At 41.1% G+C, this 17,569-nt stretch overlaps 1 protein-coding gene across 1 annotated transcript in view; it reads right to left on the bottom strand.

Moving 5' to 3' along the window:
• Positions 1 to 17,569, bottom strand: part of PTPN14 (protein tyrosine phosphatase non-receptor type 14) — a 101,898-nt gene that overhangs the window by 79,946 nt on the left and 4,383 nt on the right. The window contains exon 2 of the mRNA XM_024751196.1: positions 7,838 to 8,007. Coding sequence (XP_024606964.1) covers positions 7,838 to 8,007 — 170 coding nt within the window. The remainder of the gene's footprint in view (positions 1 to 7,837; positions 8,008 to 17,569) is intronic.

Genomic DNA, 17,569 nt, shown 5'->3' with positions numbered 1-17,569 from the left:
GGTAAGGGAACTAAGATCCCACATGCTGCAGGGCGACTAAGCCCATGCACCACAACTAGAGAGCCCACGCGCCTCAACTACAGAGCCCGCGAACCGCAACTACGGAGACTGCACGCTGCAACAAAAAGCCTGCACGCTGCAACTAAGCCACAACTGAGCCAAAAATAAATTTAAAAACAAAAACAAAAAAAAACTAGTAAATACACATTAACCATACGATTGAAAATGAGAATCTTAACACTTTAAAAGCAAAGGGTTTTTTTTTTTTTTTTGAGGTATACTATTGATACTTCACCTATTTGGCAGAAACTTTGCTTTACTAATGGTTAAAGCATAGAGAAGCATATCTTGCTTTACAAAGGGTGAAAATCAAATGCCAGATGCATTAAAGAAACCTAACATTACATGAAGGCTCCTTTTGAAACATGAATGATGCCACGGACCTATTTCCATTTGAAATTCCGATTTTTCCATTTATTATAGAACATCTACAATAAATAATAATAATGTCAAGTGATATTATTAAAGAACACTGATTTATTTTACCATTTGTTTTCTCCCCCCTAAAGGGAAAGAATATCAAAGAAACACCCAGATTGTGTTTAAGTGTTAACTTCATCTTATTTGTGTAGACCTCATTGTTCTACTGGCAGTGTGTTGCCTGAATAGTTATCTCCCTACATATTCTTGCAATCTATATCTTTTTCCTGTGAGAGGAAAGAGAAGGATAAAAAGTAATTCCATGCATTTGGAAGACTTGGTATGATGAGGTAGGCACTAAGGTGTGCTTTCGATTTAATTAAGAGAAGTATAAACTTTGCGGAGTCATCTTCTTCAAAGCAAAACATGAGGAAATCCTAGTTGCGGATTGAGATAAGCTAATTGATCAGCTTCCCTAAAGGAAATTCAACTGATTTTATAACAGTTCCCCAAACTCTGCAGGATTTTCTGGTAAGTCAAGTCCAGGAGCAGAAATGGTTACCAGGACCTCAATTTTATTTTCATATTTGCAGAGACAGTGAAAATTTTATTTGTGTTCCCCCATGGTTTTTGTTTGTTTGTCTTTTTACCTTTTCTCTTTGATCACACCCATAACAGAAGACTCAGATCTACCCAGAGCTAAGAGCAAAAGTCACAAGGCAACAATAAAACAAGCAGAGATGAACGAACAGGGATGGAGGTAGGAGGCTGTCCTGGGCAGGACTGGCTACAAAATCTGCAGAGTCTAGTGAAAAATGAAAATGCAGCGTTCATTATTCAAAACTTAAGAATTTCAGGGACTTCCCTGGCGGTCCAGTGGTTAAGACTCCGTGCTTCCACTGCAGGGGGCATGGGTTCCATCTCTGGTCGGGGAACTAAGATCCCGCGTGCCCCAAGGCGCAGCCAAAAAAAAAAAAATATTAAGAATTTCAGAAGAACAACAGCAGTGCACTAAGCCAAGTGCAGGGCTCTTCTGAGCGTGGGGCTCCATGCAATTAACTGCACAGGTCACAGGTCCATGAAGCTGGTCCTGGTCCTGGAAGACGCTTAACAGGCTCCCTGGGTAAGCTTTATAAACAAACTCCAATAAGTCAAACATGTAGAGATGAAATAAAAGCTGCTTGGAAATACAGCTCTTTTCAGGAGAGAGAGGACGTGTTGAGATCTGTTCGTTTTGTACTCCCACTGACTAGCAAAGTGTCTAACACGGAACAGGTACTTAAAATAACGGCTGAAATGAAAAAGAATGCAAATGGCAACTAACATTTTCATCAACTCATCTCCTTTGGGAAAGCAATTCTCGCCTTCAAGATTGCTCTGCCTGTTGCAGACAGCCATTTTCCTCTCTCATCTCATCATACATGACATTAGCCACACAGCATGGTGTTTGAGATTAAATCCCAGTATAAACAGCATCTTAAAATATCTAAAATATCTGGCAGAAACAACTCCGTTCTCAATCATCAACAGAGAGAGAACAAGTTCTCATTCACCCGCTGGAGCTGGCCAGGAGGAGGATTTGCCATTCTCAGCAAATTATATTATCCACGGGGAATTCATGCTGAATTTTAAGTCTGATTTGAAGAGCGTCCCTATTTCCCAGCCCACGGGTAAACTTTAAATAGCCATTAAAATGACATTTCAAAATAATAAAAGAATTCACAGAACCGGGGAACAAAATAAATGGTGTTGTAAAAGGAAATGGAAACGTTACCATAATTAGAGCTTTTAAAGGAGACATTTTAAACACTGGTTGAACACTGACTTGTTTATAATAGCACTCAAGGCAGATGGCAAGAGACTAAAAGGGAAACCATAGGTATTTACTAGAAAGGTAAGGTGAAGAGAGCTTTTGTAAGGTCATTGGAACCACTTCTTGAAACCTAGTTTAAAAAAAAAAATCAAAACACCAATCTGACCTTTATGAGGATGTAAGGCTTCACCTAATCTGGCTTTGCCATCAATATAATATGCCAGAGGCCCAAACTATGTAATTGGAAGAAAAGGGGGGTTACCACTGCCCCCCCACCATAGTCTAACAATGTAATAACGTAACTCTCTTGTCACTCACCATCACAACAAAAATGCACTCACGCTCTTTATGGTACCTAAACACTGCAGCTTTCAATGTGGGCATTTATTTGAAGTTAGTGGAATGACACGCTGTCCGGTAAGTTCTTCCCAGACAGGAGCTACATTTAACATTGTAGAATGCCCCCTACAAGCCCATACAGAGATTAAGTATTTTTCAAAATCCTTCTGGAAAGAACTGCTAGGCAGCTTTACCGAGCAGACTAGAATATAGCCTCATAGTCCAGTACTTTAGAGAATTTGAGACGTGTAAGGAGAACAGTGATTCCAAGAGTAGAGTGACCCACAGAGGCTGAGAAGTGCAGAAAACACAGAGGCAGCACCCTCTTAGATGGAGAGAGCTTGGAACAGGTCCCCCAGACCCGAAGTTTCCACCAGAATTCCACAATGTGTCAAGACTGTCCTTGGCCGGTAGAGCAACTGTGCTGGCCACAGCAGTGGTTCCACTGCTTTGCATCAAAACGATGCTTACCTCTAGGAAGGCGGATGGCCGCAACTCAACAGCAGGCTACAAATGTGTTCTGGAAAAGCAGGAAAGGTTATCCGCCCTCATTGGGACAATTAAAAGCCCCTTAGCACTATGCAAACAGACCATTCAACAGGGATAATGCAAAGACAAACATGTCCTGATAACAGAAAAATGTCCCAGAATTGAAAATTTTAGAAACCATGTACGCAGTCAGCAACTTCAACCTTGAAGCCAATTCACTCTTCAAAAATTACTTTTTCTCTTAAAAGTGTTCTCTTCAGTATTGAAAAAACTAAAGAGGGACTTCCTCACTGGAGGAAGACTTGGAAAAACCCCAGACCTAAACAAAAAGCAGTGATCGTGGCCAACAGCTTTCTGGTTTCCCCTGGCTATTATTAAGGATCCTTCTGTTTGACTAAGAATTTCTCCACCTCTCACAAACCATCTTTTTTCTTTCTGTGTCCAGAAAAAATCTGAAAACCATGTGTTTATAATGAGCCTGTTGCTATGCACATCATTAAAACACATTACAAAAATCTTTCCTTTGAGTCAGGAGGAGGACAGGATGGGGGAAGATGAACTCCTAGCCAGTCCCTTTGCTGAGCAGATAAGCTGGCAAAAAGGGAGATGAGAAACAAAGCAAAACGGAAAAAAATATGGTGGCCCCATCTCTCAAGTCATTTTAACCAAAGGAGGAAAACTAACATTTTTAAAGCCCCAAGGTAATGTATCTTACAGTTTGGAACAGGGCTAACAAACTCTCTTCCTAATCTCTTTAATTCCTATGGTTTCATGACTCATCTTCCATCTGTCTATTAGTGTGTCCTTTTCACCAGCTTTTTCACACTTCTGTAAGACTATCGGGAGTGTTGTTTTGTTTTGTTTTTCCCCTTTTATGTGTACTTCTGTGTGTATTCTCCTTTTGATATCTTTGGTCTTGTATTCAGTTACCACCTAAACGTAGGTCCTGAACTGTCCATGTCGTCCCCTACTCCCCACAGTATCTTGGCCTTTTTCCCTCACTTACGAAGAGATTTGTTCTGCAAAAGTCATATCCTGGAAACGAGATGAGACAAAGCATATCAAAATTAATGTCAAAAAACAAAGATTCTCGATTTTCTAACTTAAAAAACCTGGACTTGATAATCTTAAGTCAATCACCTTCTTAAACAGTTTGCAATCAACATTCTTCTCCAATTTTTTTTGTATTGTTCCAAATACTGTGTTAACCTGCAAGTTTTCAAGGGTAGACTGTCTGAAGATGAGAAATGAAACACACGTCTTTTAAATGTATCTTTCTTTCACCCCCGTGTGTCTTTACATGGGTTCACACACATGCATGCACACACGCGTGTGCACACACACACATGCACACACACACACAGAGTATTGACTCCAAGCTCTTTGTCCTTAATCAGAAAAGAAATGGCTGGTCCCGACTAATGCTATAGAACCTGTTTTACTCTCAAAGAGAAGTAGCCAAACCATTGCAAACATGTGTTGGGTGAAAACAACTGTGGTTGGCTCCAGACAAAGGCTTATTTTTTAAGCACAGATGGTTGAATGGTTGCTTCCTCCAAAGGGTTGCCCACAATGAAAGACAGATTTCTATTTCTAATCTATGCAAACATCTTACTCTGCGGGGCATCACAAAGACTAACTGTTCTGTGTCAGATGCTGCGGATCCCAGGTGCTCTCAGAGAAGCCAAAGCCCACCTCCACCTGAGATGCCTGGTAACTCAGGTAACAGGGGCTGACTGGGGAGTGAGCCACTAACCAGCTCCTCATGAATGCTGCCGGGGCCTTCGGTCAAACATTCCTCTGGAATCCCGCCCCCCCCCCGCCGCCACTGCTTCTTGGCTGCTCTGCCTGGAAGACAGTTTCAATATTCAGTTGAGACCCCAGATGCTTCTAAAACCTCCCAGGAAGGCTCAGATTCCCAAGGGCTCCTAATGACAATTGGTAGCACTCTTCACCTTGAATTCAGCTCTTCTATTCATCTCTAATATCAAACCCAGAAATCTTGAGCACTTAAAACTGTTATTCTGTTCAAACCAGTCTCCTTTACCCTCTAGTCTATATGCCTAAAACCCAGGTGAGTCTCAGTGGATCACACCTGGGTCATTGTTGGTGTCCCTCAATCTTCCCAAGTATATGTATTCCTTTTTTCTTTCTTTTTTTGCCCAGCCATGCGGTGTGGCTTATAGAATTTTAGTTTCCCAACCAGGGATTGAACCCAGATCCCCCGCAGTGAGAGGGCTGAGTCCTAACCCCTGGACCACCAGGGAATTCCCTCCTTTTTTCTTTTTGTTCTCCCTCTATCAATGTTCCTTTCTTTATTTACACTTTTCTCTATTATTTCTCCACTGGGCACATTCCAGTTTTAGGGCCCTTGGGACAACAAAAATTCCTGCAATGCTGGGGGGGAGGGGGAGGACCAAAAAAAACTCTTCATGCAAACCAGCTCCTAATTTTAAACATCCTTTCCCATAAAGAGGTTATACCTGGAATCTACATAGGTTAGTTCCAATGTTTAAGTCTAAAAAATGTCCTTCAAAGTTTTGAATTATTTTCTGTTAGTTTTTCTGATCAAACAACAGTAACAGAGTTTACTTCAAAATCCTGTGTTGAAAAACCCTTCTTTCCTTCCTTATCAAACTTCTTAAATGAACCAACCTAACTGAGCAAAAAGAAATTCAAAAGTTCCTACTCTATACCTCAGTTTCTGAGATTTAAACACTTTTTGTTTCAGCTTATAAATGCAAATATTGACAATCAAATAATGCAGCATTAAGTTTACTTATCTGGAAAATCTAAAACTGTAAAGAGCTTTAGAGGTTAACTAACTTATTGATTCCCAAGTCTGAATGAACATCAGAGCTACCTGAGGAATACTGTTTATCTTAAACAACACATCCTCGTGAACCCCAGTCTGAGACATTCCAATTCAGACTTCTGGTGCGGCCCTAGAATCCATATTTATAATAAATGCTTCGGGTAATTACGATCTAGCAGGCCCTGGTCTGTTTGAGAACCACTGATGATTCCAACATTCTTCCCAATATGGCGGTCTCCTCTACAAGACACTACATGGGCTATCGCTCTGTGCTACAGCATTTTCAGAGACTGGGGCTCTTGCCCTTTTATAAGTCTGCTTACTCCACTTTTACATGGCTTTATTATTAGAAAGTTTGTTCTTATGTCGAGCCAGATAACCAAAGTCTTTCAACTCCTTGAACTTCATTATTACCAGCCCTAATTTTGTGCTCTGGAGCTGACACAGAATTCCCTCCCCATGAGAGTCCAAAGGCAGCTACTGTACCCTTGCAAGTCTTCATTTTTCTAAGCTTAAACAAGCTTTTTTTTCTTTAACTTCATAAAGCACAATTTCTGAGTCCCTCACCATTTCAACTGCTCTTCCTGAACAGACCTTACAGAATATATCTGTCTAGAGGAACACCACTTCATTTTTTTTTTTTCTTACGGGCTGTACTTTTCCCAATATGCATTAATTTATAGTCCATATTTCATCCTTGGCACTCATTCTCTTGCATTTAATGGTCCAAGAGCCATGAATCAGCAAGTATTTCTTATTTACCCTAATGCTGTGTTCCTCACACTGTAAAGTACTCAAGGATTCAAAAGCTGGAGGAAATCATCTTGCTTTGATTTGACTTGAGATAATTTCTTGGACAGAAAGGACAAATAAATGAAATCACTTGAAAACAGTGCACGATGGTACACAATCAAGTGCTTCAAATGAATGACACCTGAAAGACTAACATAGGTTTCCTGGGTCAGACTGTCGGCTCTCTCATGGCCTGTGTTTATAGAAATACCACCTATTTAACAAGGATTTGGGTTAAAAAAAGAAGAAGATGGACACTATCACCTTAAAATGTAAATAAAAATTTCAACTGCATCCTTATTTCAGAAATTTAAAATCTAAGAAATGACACATGCAATAATCAAGTAGAATACTGTTCCTTCTACTTGGGATGCCGCTGACATTGCTTCCCAAGCACTCTGAATGCCATGTTCCAAGTAAAAGGCTTAAAGTAGAGGGTTTATGCGATTCCCTTCAGTACCGGAAATAACAGAATGATAAGGAGACACTCCCCCCACCTGCATATTTTAACGAACACCAACAAAAACGCACTCGTTTCATTCACAGAATCGCAGACTATCAGAACGTTTGGGACTCATTCAAATCCCTCACTTTACAGATGAGGGAAGAATATCACTTCAAAGATGGCACGTGGTTTCTCTCCCAGGTAAAGCAGCCAATGAGCAGGAGGGCGGGGCTAATCCCCAGATCGCTCTGCCCTTGGCTTCCTGCCTCCTCGTATTCAACCCATGAAACCAAAACTCTTGCCCTCTCAGCGCTTTCCTCAACTCCACTCCCATCTTCAGTTACCTTCTCAATCCTCAAATCCAAAGTCTGATGATGCATTGTGTTTGGGGACATTTTGAGGGAAGGACTGGACCAAATGGTTTTAGGTGGTTAATTTTTCATGAAATCCTAGCATATTGATTTTACCCACAGTCTATGCTGCTAGACACAAAATTCTACGTGCTTCAGGATCACTGCTACCTCACTAGCAGTACAGGGAGCCGCTGGGGTTAGCTAACAAAAATTCTATACCCTCTTCCCCCACTACACACACACACACACACACACACACACACACACACACACACACACACACCCCTAAATCAACCAGCTCATCTACTTCATCTGAAGCCTCACAGTTAATCCACATCCTACATGGAACACGGAGGAAAAAATGTACCTACCTTGTGGCCTCTTGCTGAAGCCACGACACATTTGGCACATAAAACATGACTCCAAAGAAAAGCAGAGGCTCATTAGCAAATTTGTCCAGATGTTTCTTCAGAGGTTTCTCCAGCTCCACCCATCGTGCTTGCTGGCTCTTGCTGAGAAACCAAAGGCCAAAGTAGTGCGTCTAGATAAAAGGATAAAACAGCGTCAGTTCATGCTTACAAGGGGCATCCTGAGACCACACAGGAAATAAGACTCCAGCACCTTCCCTCCCCTTCGGTGCCTCAGCCCGTACACAAGGATCCGGCTTTTACTTTTGAACTTTGGGACACATGAAAAGAAACCACAGGTACCCAGTACTGTAATCTACCCTGAGTCTCCAGATGCAGTATTCCTACCCATTGTTGCTGTTTGTACATGTGGGTACTGATGCACCTATGCTAGGTAAGCGGGGGTGATGCAGAGTGGGGACAGTGTGGACGTATTCTAAGATCTCAAGGCTGACTTCCCTGTGCCAGTGCTAGCTAGAGCACTTCCCTGTGCTCTGCGCAGAAACAGGGGCAAACACAGCTCTCTCACCTGCTACAAAGTAACTTACTGTTCAACTCCAAAGATGAAACCTTCTGCCAGCGTTAAGCTTCAGCAGTGTAGATATTTTCATACAGTACCGGATTGGAACAGAAAATTGATTCACTGTTTAAGCTTTAATGAAGTACTTTTAAAAAACATCGGCCTCGACCACTTCATTATACATGAACTGCAGGGAATCTCTCCCCGGCATTAAGCAGGGAGAGAGGAAGTAGCCCCCCTTCACAGCCCCTGGTGGCTGTTCTTGGCAAATGATGGGGGGATTTGAGAGATGAGAGTGAGATTTTCACCCTTAGATTTGAAGCCTCAACCAGGTTAGTTTTGAACAACGTGCTAAATGATTAAAACAGGTACTTTTATGCATCCAATCCTGTCTTTACATTAATTCATGCTAGGATTTCAGGATTAGCACAACAGTCGCTAAAAAATAGATCACTGCTTTAGAAGCATTCTTTTATATTTCAATTATAGCCTAGAATGGTTTACAGCACACCTGGAAAGCCGCCTTCAAAGGAATCATTTCATTACAATGTTTAATTTCCAAAGGCATTTTTGCGCTGACCTTCCCACTCCAGCTGGCTGCCACCTCAACAGTACTATAGATCAATCCCCATCACCACCCCACCAAAATCTGTAATCAAGTTTTGACTCTGACTTTACCAGAAAACCAGACACATCCTTCCCTACATAAAGCTGCAGACCCAAAATACTCTAAAGGATATTTTTAAACGGGTGTACTTTCAGATGGGACCATTTCCTCCATGATTTTCCGAAGGGCAAGTCCATACCAGAAATCTATGCATTTCTTGAGCAACAAAATGCCAATGAACAGAGCCGAGGTTATATTTCTATCAACTTAGACCAACTTGCTTGAGTGAATTCTGACCCTATTGTTCATTTCCCAGCTCCAGTGAGCCCACTAGTTGTTCCAATAGGACTGATGACGTAGGGGAAATGAAATGTGGCTGAACAGAAAGAAAATAGGCTTTGAAGTCAGTTCATCTCCCAGCTTTTACACTCTCTGTCTTGATAACTTTATACAAGTGATGGAGCCTCCGAGGGTCTCAGAGCTTTCTCATCTGTAAAATGGGGATGGTGATTACAACCATCACCCACAGGCTGTTAGGGGTGTAAATGAGATAATGCCTGTCCACGTGTGCGTGGCCCACATTAAGTAACTACTTCATAAATGGTGACTTCGGTTGCTGCTCCTGTTATCACCATGATCATCATCCTCAGAAAGTGAAGGCAGGCAAGCCTCAAGAATCTTTGTCATCAGTGCTATTGGCATCTCTATCGACCACAGAATCAGAAAACAGAAGTCAAAAGACGCAGACGTAGAGAATGGTCTTGAGGACATGGGGAGGGGGAAGGGTAAGCTGGGATGAAGTGAGAGAGTGGCATGGACATATATACACTACCAAATGTAAAATAGAGAGCTAGTGAGAAGCAGCCACATAGCACAGGGAGATCACCTCGGTGCTTTGTGACCACCTAGAGGGGCGGGATAGGGAGGGTGGGAGGGAGACGCAAGAGGGAGGGGATATGGGGATATATGTATACATACAGCTGATTCACTTTGTTATACAGCAGAAACTAACAATACACTGTAAAGCAATTATACTCCAATAAAGATGTTAAAAAAAGAAAACAGAAGTTATCTAAAGATAAAGGAGAAAAAGCAAGCAAAAGCAGAAGCTGGAAGGCCTATAAATAACATAAAAATCTAAAAGGTATAAGAAAAAAAAAATCACAAAGCAGTGCCTCCCCGAAGATTTTCTTTAGAGTCTCATTATAGGTGTTTATGGGACACTGGAATATCACTCTGATGCTTTCCTAGGGGATCTATCATGTGGGCTTAGGCTAACCTTAAAATGAGGCAATCTGGGTACTTAATAAACCGTCTGAAAAGGGTCCCAGGCAGTCCTGCATTATACTGAATTCCTTCATGGAGCACAGCGTCATATGAGGGTATTCCACCATATTGTAGATGGCTAGTAGTGAGTTTGCATATGATAAATGAGGTAATATATGTAAACAGTGACAGGCTATGTGATAATTATTTTAGTCGAAAAAGAGCCCTTTTATAAGCATAGGTGGAGAAAGGGAGGGCAAACTTTGCAATTGCTTAACAAGCCAACCATGATTTATTATCTTTCACTAAAAGGAGTCTTCACATTTGGAGGTATGATTTTATGGTCCATACTTCATTCAAATTGTAACATTCACTCAAATTAGTAACACTCAAACTATAAAGGGTCCACAGTAACTGCATAAACATTCTACAATTGATTTTGAAAAAAAAAAAAAAAAGATTTAACTTTTACTTCTCCTATGCTTTGAAGGCCGGTATTTTAAATTTCCTTTTCTCATTCCCACCCAATCATTAAACCAGACCTGATCTCCCCGTCGCAACTAGAGAAAGCCCGCGCACAGCAACGAAGACCCAACGCAGACAAAAATAAATAAATTTAAAAAAAAAACCACCCAGAGAAAGAATATTCCATGGAGTACACATATACATACACGCATGCACAAAGATACATTCATGCACACACAGAAAAGGAAGATGATGAGATACAAAAGAAATCATTGTATGATAATAGTCTTGAGCCATAATTAACAGTACAGAATTCCAAATAACAAGGTAAACCACTTCCAATGCCAAAACCTAATCCATGGCGTAAGCTATTTTTATTGTTGCAATACAGTCTTTTCCAGAGGACACAGGGTGTTTCTGGGTGACTCACCATGCATTTATCCAATGAAACAATTATTTAACTATTCAAGAAATGGGGTTCCAATGCAGAGGCAGGTAATCTGGAGGACACAGTTTCTACATACTACGGCCAGAACGACCTAGTTTTAGAAGTGCTGTATTGAGTTATTTAGGAGGAAGGAAAGTTCATTTATGAGATCCCCATCCGCACACTGTTTTGTGAAGCTCTGCCCCAAGTAACCTTCTCCATTCCCCCTCCTCCCCGCCCCCCCGTTCCTCCCCTAGCCACATCCCTGCTCTGGAGTATTCAATGGAGGAGAAAGACCCTGTCTCAAAGTTCTTACCCTGTTCTGTTCAAGTTCACAAGGCAACATATTTATTCAGCCATGTCTACAAAATGCATCACAGGAAATGGAATCAGAACCTAACCACTCACTTAAACTAACACGTGCACCAATCAACTTCCTGTGTACCAGCCAAGGGGCCATTACTCCCATCAAGCCCAGCTGAGACCACACCAGGCCTGCTCATAAGCGACTTGCCAATTTCAACTCCAGCTGAATTCTGAAAGCTGAGCTTCACTGCTAAACACTGCCAGATGGTTGAAAGAAATGTGGTGGATTCCAAATAGAAATGGTAGAAATGTCTACCTCCTCCATGACCAAAAGGATTCCACCATATTGCCCAAGAAAATGCCTGAGACACTTGTTTGGTTTATCTCCAAAGCACCAAACATAAACCAGGTCCATCTAATCCTCAGGATACCTCTGTGTGAGCTCTAAATCCCATTTTATTTCTCTAGTTTTCTTTAGAAAACAGCTCTGGTGCCATCAATTCTGCAATGAGTTCATTGCAATAAGAAAAGACAGGGCTTCCCTGGTGGTGCAGCTTCCCTGTGCCTGCCAATGCAGAGGACACGGGTTCGAGCTCTGCTCCGAGAAGATCCCACATGCCGCAGAGCAACTAAGCCCGTGCGCCACAACTACTGAGCCTGCGCTCCTGAGCCCGCGAGCCACAACTACTGAAGCCCGCGCTTAGAGCCCATGCTCCACAATAGGAGAAGGCCCCGCTCGCTGCAACCAGAGGAAGCCCGCGCACAGCAACAAAGACCCAACTCAGCCCCAAATAACTAAATAAATAAATTTATTTTAAAAAGAAAAGACAGAAGAACCGGTTCCCAGGGAAAGGAATCACATCTCTGAATCAATTGCTAAAAATGCAAAACTGCATTACTAAAAAAATAATGTAAGAGCCACAGAAATTGTCATTTTCATATGAGTAGTTCCCTGGTTTATTTGGTTTGGAGTTTTGCATTTTAACAGGGAAGGATAAATGTATGTGAGCCCTCAAAAATAGGCTGGTTTCTTCAGTGGCAGATTGGCATGTGAATCCTTCAGTGTCATAATAAGAGCCCTCTTCTGGTATCATGAAAAGATTGTAGTAAATAAGGCCTTTAAAAACAGTTTGGGATGTTTTTGATTGATTTCTTCATTTATTTGTAAATACGGTGTTATCCCCCATGGTAGCTATTAATAGGGAAACATATTTTTTGAGGGTCTTGTTTTTCTAGTTTTATGACAATGACACAGATTTAATGCTAACTATTTATAAGGGTTACAGACACAGTCTTGGCAATTACTAGGGATTAAATCCACGATCTTATCTCAAGCATTCTGAAGAGTTAATCATCCAGAAGCAAAAGTTTAAAATACTTTCCATTAGGTTGTAATAGGGTCCCTGTCGTAGCCAGTATATTTCAGTTGTAAATTAAGAAACAAAGAGGTTGAGACACCTTCACATAAAATATATAGGAATTACATACAAGCATTCAAACTTTCACAGACGCATAGAAAATACTCCAAAAGGTGACGAGACACAGACTCTGAAAACAGCACTTCGCGCAATTACATTCCAAATGCTTTGGAAAATAAACCACCATACATCAGTTGGATAACTGCAGAAAACAACTTGTGTGCAATCAACCTCTGCTCTGGATAGTCTGGGATTTCTATAACTGGCACGTCTATAATTAACAACTGCACCATCTTCATTTTCCTAGTCAATCTTTTCATAAAAGTACAGGAAAAGAAACTGCAGAGTAACACAGACCCAAGAGGCAAGTCTCATAGCCAAGAAAATTCACTCTTCTGAGGCTGCACGACTCACTCGGAATATACAAAAAGATGAAGACCAGGGGATTACTTCACCTACAATCTCTGTATCTAGAAAACAGACACTGGCACTAATTTACCTTACAGAATTGACATTAAGCTAGTAAGAGTTCACATCATAATCTTTACAAAGACAAAAAGCAATGCAAAATTCAGAAATTTCCCCAGCAGAGTACTCTTCAATCAGTTCTTAATTATGGTTGATTATTTTAGTCCTCTGCAAATACAAACATATATAGATATGCTTAAGCTAGCTACAAAATACAGCAAATTCCACTATTATCTGACAGGGCCAGGGAATGAAGTGTTCGAGTACTCCCATTATCACAGATAAATTTCCAATTCCCAAAAGATTAACATAAAATCAAACCATAGAAATGTCCTTAATGTAGGTTAGCTTTACTCTGATGAAAGGAAATGCATGTTAAGATTCTGTACCTTTGTAAGCTCTAGCCATTATGAAAAGAGCAAAATGTGAGACATTTCTACCATAGCTGATAGCTCTGGATAAATCAGCTTTCAGTAAAGATGAAAATATAAATTTGCAAAAGAAAAGGGGAATAACTTAGAGGATAATCACCAACGCTATGAAATGGTTATGGATTTTTTTTAGGCTCCTTTAAAAACTAGGGCTCTTAGTTTAGCCTTAGAAGAGGCCCAAGAGTTATCAAATTTATTCTTCCCCAAAGTGCTGAATTTCCTAATAAAACAACAGTTCTCTACCTTGAATATAGTCATGAAAAGTATTCTCACGTACCTGTGTAAAATTATTTATCCCTCCTCCATTTATTATTTTTTAATTAAAAGTAGAGCCACGATTATCCCTAAAGGAAATAATTCTAGCATCTTTATGTTTTATTGGAATTCTTTATATTCCTTATTACTATTAACATGGCCTCCTTGCTTTTCTTAGAACAGCAGTGTTTCGTAGAAATATAATGTGAGCCAGATCTTTTTTAAAATGTGACCTGAATTTTTAAAAATTATTATGCTAACACTTCGTTTTATTTATTTATTTATTTACTTACTTATTATTTTGACTGTGCTGGGTCTTTTTTGTGGCATGTGGGATCTTCGCTGCAGCATGCACGCAGACTTCTTAGTTGCAGCCTGCGGACTCAGTTGCGGCATGTAGGCTTCTTAGTTGCAGCCTGCAGACTCTTAGTTGCAGCATTAAAACTTAGTTGTGGCATACAAACGGGATCTAGTTCCCTGACCAGGGACTGAACCTGGGGCCCCTGCATTGGGAACACGGAGTCTTACCTACTGGACCACCAGGGAAGTCCCCAAGTCACACATGTAATTTAAAATTTTCTAGTAGCTACATTTAAAAAGTAAAAAGAAGTAAAATTAATTTTAATGAAGTTTGTTTAAAGAAGTAAAATTAACTTTAACAAATTTTACTTAAAATGGTATAGGGACTTTCCTGGTGGCACAGTGGTTAAGAATCCACCTGCCAATGCAGGGGATACGGGTTGGAGCCCTGGTCTGGGAAGATCCCACATGCCGCTGAGCAACTAAGCCCATGCGCCACAACTACTGAGCCTGCACCCTAGAGCTCACGAGCCATAACTACTGAGCCCACGTGCTACAACTACTGAAGCCCGCATGCCTAGAGCCCGTGCTCCGCAACAAGAGAAGCCACCGCAATGAGAAGCCTGTGCACTGCAACGAAGAATAGCTCCCGCTCGCCGCAACTAGAGAAAGCCCACATGTAGCACAGAAGGCCCAATGCAGCCAAAAATAAATAAATTAAAAAAGAAAAGAAAATGGTATATTCAAAATATTATGCTTTCAACATGTAACTATTATAAAAATGACTAATGAGATATATTAACTTTTTTTCATACTAGGTCTTCAAAATCCGCTGTGTGTTATACTTACTGCACATCTCAGTTCAAGCTAGCCACGCTTCAAGTGTTCGATAGCCACATGTAGCCAAGGGCTATCCTACTGGGCAGCGCAATCTGAAATTAATAACTGTTCAAGGAACTGAAAGATTCTGGCTCAGTGGAAGATCATAGCTTCTAATGATCAAAGCCATCTAAAAATGGAATGAGCAGACTTACAAAAGGGTGAGAGCCCAGACTCTGGAGGGACTGTAGGGGGTCTAGACAGCCTGAGTGGTGTCTTATTTTTTTTTTTAAACTTTCTATTTTATATTGGAGTATAGTTGATTAACAATGTTGTGTTGGTGTCCGGTGTACAGCAAAGTGATTCAGGTATACATTTACATGTGTCTATTCTTTTTCAAATTCTTTTCCCATTTAGGTTGTTACATATTATTGAGCTGTGCTATATACAGTAGGTCCTTGTTGGTTACCCATTTTAAATATAGCAGTGTGTATATGTCAATCCCAAACTCCCTAACTATCCCTTCCCCCGACCCTTCCCCCCACCCCATAACCATAAGTTCTGTTCTCTAAGTCTGTGAGTTTGTTTCTGTTTTGTAAACAAGTTCATTTGTATCATTTCTTTTTCTTTTCTTTTTTTTTTTTAATTTTTGGCTGCGTTGGGGTCTTTGTTGCTGCATGCGCCGGCTCTCTCTAGTTGCAGCGAGTGGAGGCCACTCTTCGTTGCCGTGCGCAGGCTTCTCATTGCGGTGGCTTCTTTTGTTGCAGAGCACGGGCTCTAGGCATGTGGGCTTCAGTAGTTGTGGCTCACGGGCTCTAGAGCGCAGGCTCAGTAGTTGTGGTGCACGGGCTTAGTTGCTCCACAGCATGTGGGATCTTCCTGGAGCAGGGCTCAAACCCGTGTCCCCTGCATTGGCAGGCAGAGTCTTAACCACTGCACCACCAGGGAAGTCCCTGTATCATTTCTTTTTAGAGTCCGCATATAACATACTATATTTCTCTTTCTCTGTCTGACCTGAGTAGTGTTTTGCAGAGGGGACCGCCATATTAAGTGCTTCCTATGTGCCCAGCACTGAGATACGGTGGCAACTTTGCAAAAACTAACTCATTTAATCCTCCCAACAACTTATGGAGGCTGCTACTATTACCATCTTCATTCACAGATGAGAAAACAGAGGCACAAGGTGGTTAAGTAACTATTCAAGATCACACAGCAAATCAGTGGCAGAGCCAGGATTCAAACTCGGACAGTTTGGTCCGAACTCTCATTCCTAGCCACTAAACTCTGCTGTTTCTCCATGTATTTATTTTTTAAAGATAAAGTTAGTCATAAGGCAACATTGTTTTAGCTATTTCTCTCGTAATCTAGGGCAATGATTTTTCAAGCCATGTTGGGGCGTGTGTGGGAAGGGCACAAGGAGATGGGGCTCCAGATACCCTATCCACCCCCTCAGCAAACAGAGCAGCTCCATTTTACATACTGAAGTTCCACCTAAGATTTCATTTGGGGAAGAGGAAATCCATTGATCCAAACATATTGTAACTATATTATCAGAATTCTAATTTTCTGAGCCTCCTGTATCTCCCGAGCCTCTTCCTTTAAATAGAGTTCCCAGCCAGAAACTCATACCTGATTTTTTTCCCTGAACTTATTTAAAACAATTAAAAATTTTTTTTTCTTAAAGGGTTCACGTTATTTCCTCTTGCCAGGTTATTGTTATGCCCACCTAATTAGCATCTCTGTTCCTCCTGTCACCCAATCCCCATTGTTTTTCGGCTATTTGGTTCTTTTCTTAAAACTCAAGGTGATCATGTCATGCTTCACCTTGAAATCTTTTTATGGCTTTCCACCTCCAGGCAGTGTTTTATTACCCAAACGATTGGAAGAGTATTTACTAGAAGGCTAAATTAATTGTGAAACACTGAGCTCAATACATTTATTTTTTTAACTGCAGAACTTATGAGAGTGTTTCCCAAAGCATCTTACCACATCCCCTTTCTCTGCCACTACACATCCCTGGGAATTAGAATGGTGGAGTCAGTCTACCTGAATTGGAGCCAGTCCAGTGACTACACTGTGGTCTCCCCATCCATAAAATGGGGACAGCAAGAATAGCCACCTGACAGACTTGTTAGAAAAATTAAATGAGATGATCTATGAAAGGCGCTCAGCACAACATGTGGTACCTTAAAAGGTGGTGATTATTTTAATTATTTTTGGGACACATTTTAGAAACAATGTTCTACTGGATCTAGTTAAAACTCCTTAGCCAGGTACATCAAACCCTTCAAAAGCAGACTCCACCTACCTACCCACACTCCTATCCTCCCCTCCATGACCCCTACACACACACACACACACACACACACACACACACACACACACACAGATCTGAAAAAAATACACTCTGCCCT

Source organism: Neophocaena asiaeorientalis, unplaced genomic scaffold (genome assembly GCF_003031525.2).
Source record: "Neophocaena asiaeorientalis asiaeorientalis breed wild unplaced genomic scaffold, Neophocaena_asiaeorientalis_V1.1 scaffold67, whole genome shotgun sequence".
NCBI lineage: Eukaryota > Metazoa > Chordata > Mammalia > Artiodactyla > Phocoenidae > Neophocaena > Neophocaena asiaeorientalis.
The sequence above is the reverse complement of the archived record's forward strand: the minus strand, read 5'-3'. Positions and strand labels throughout refer to the sequence as shown.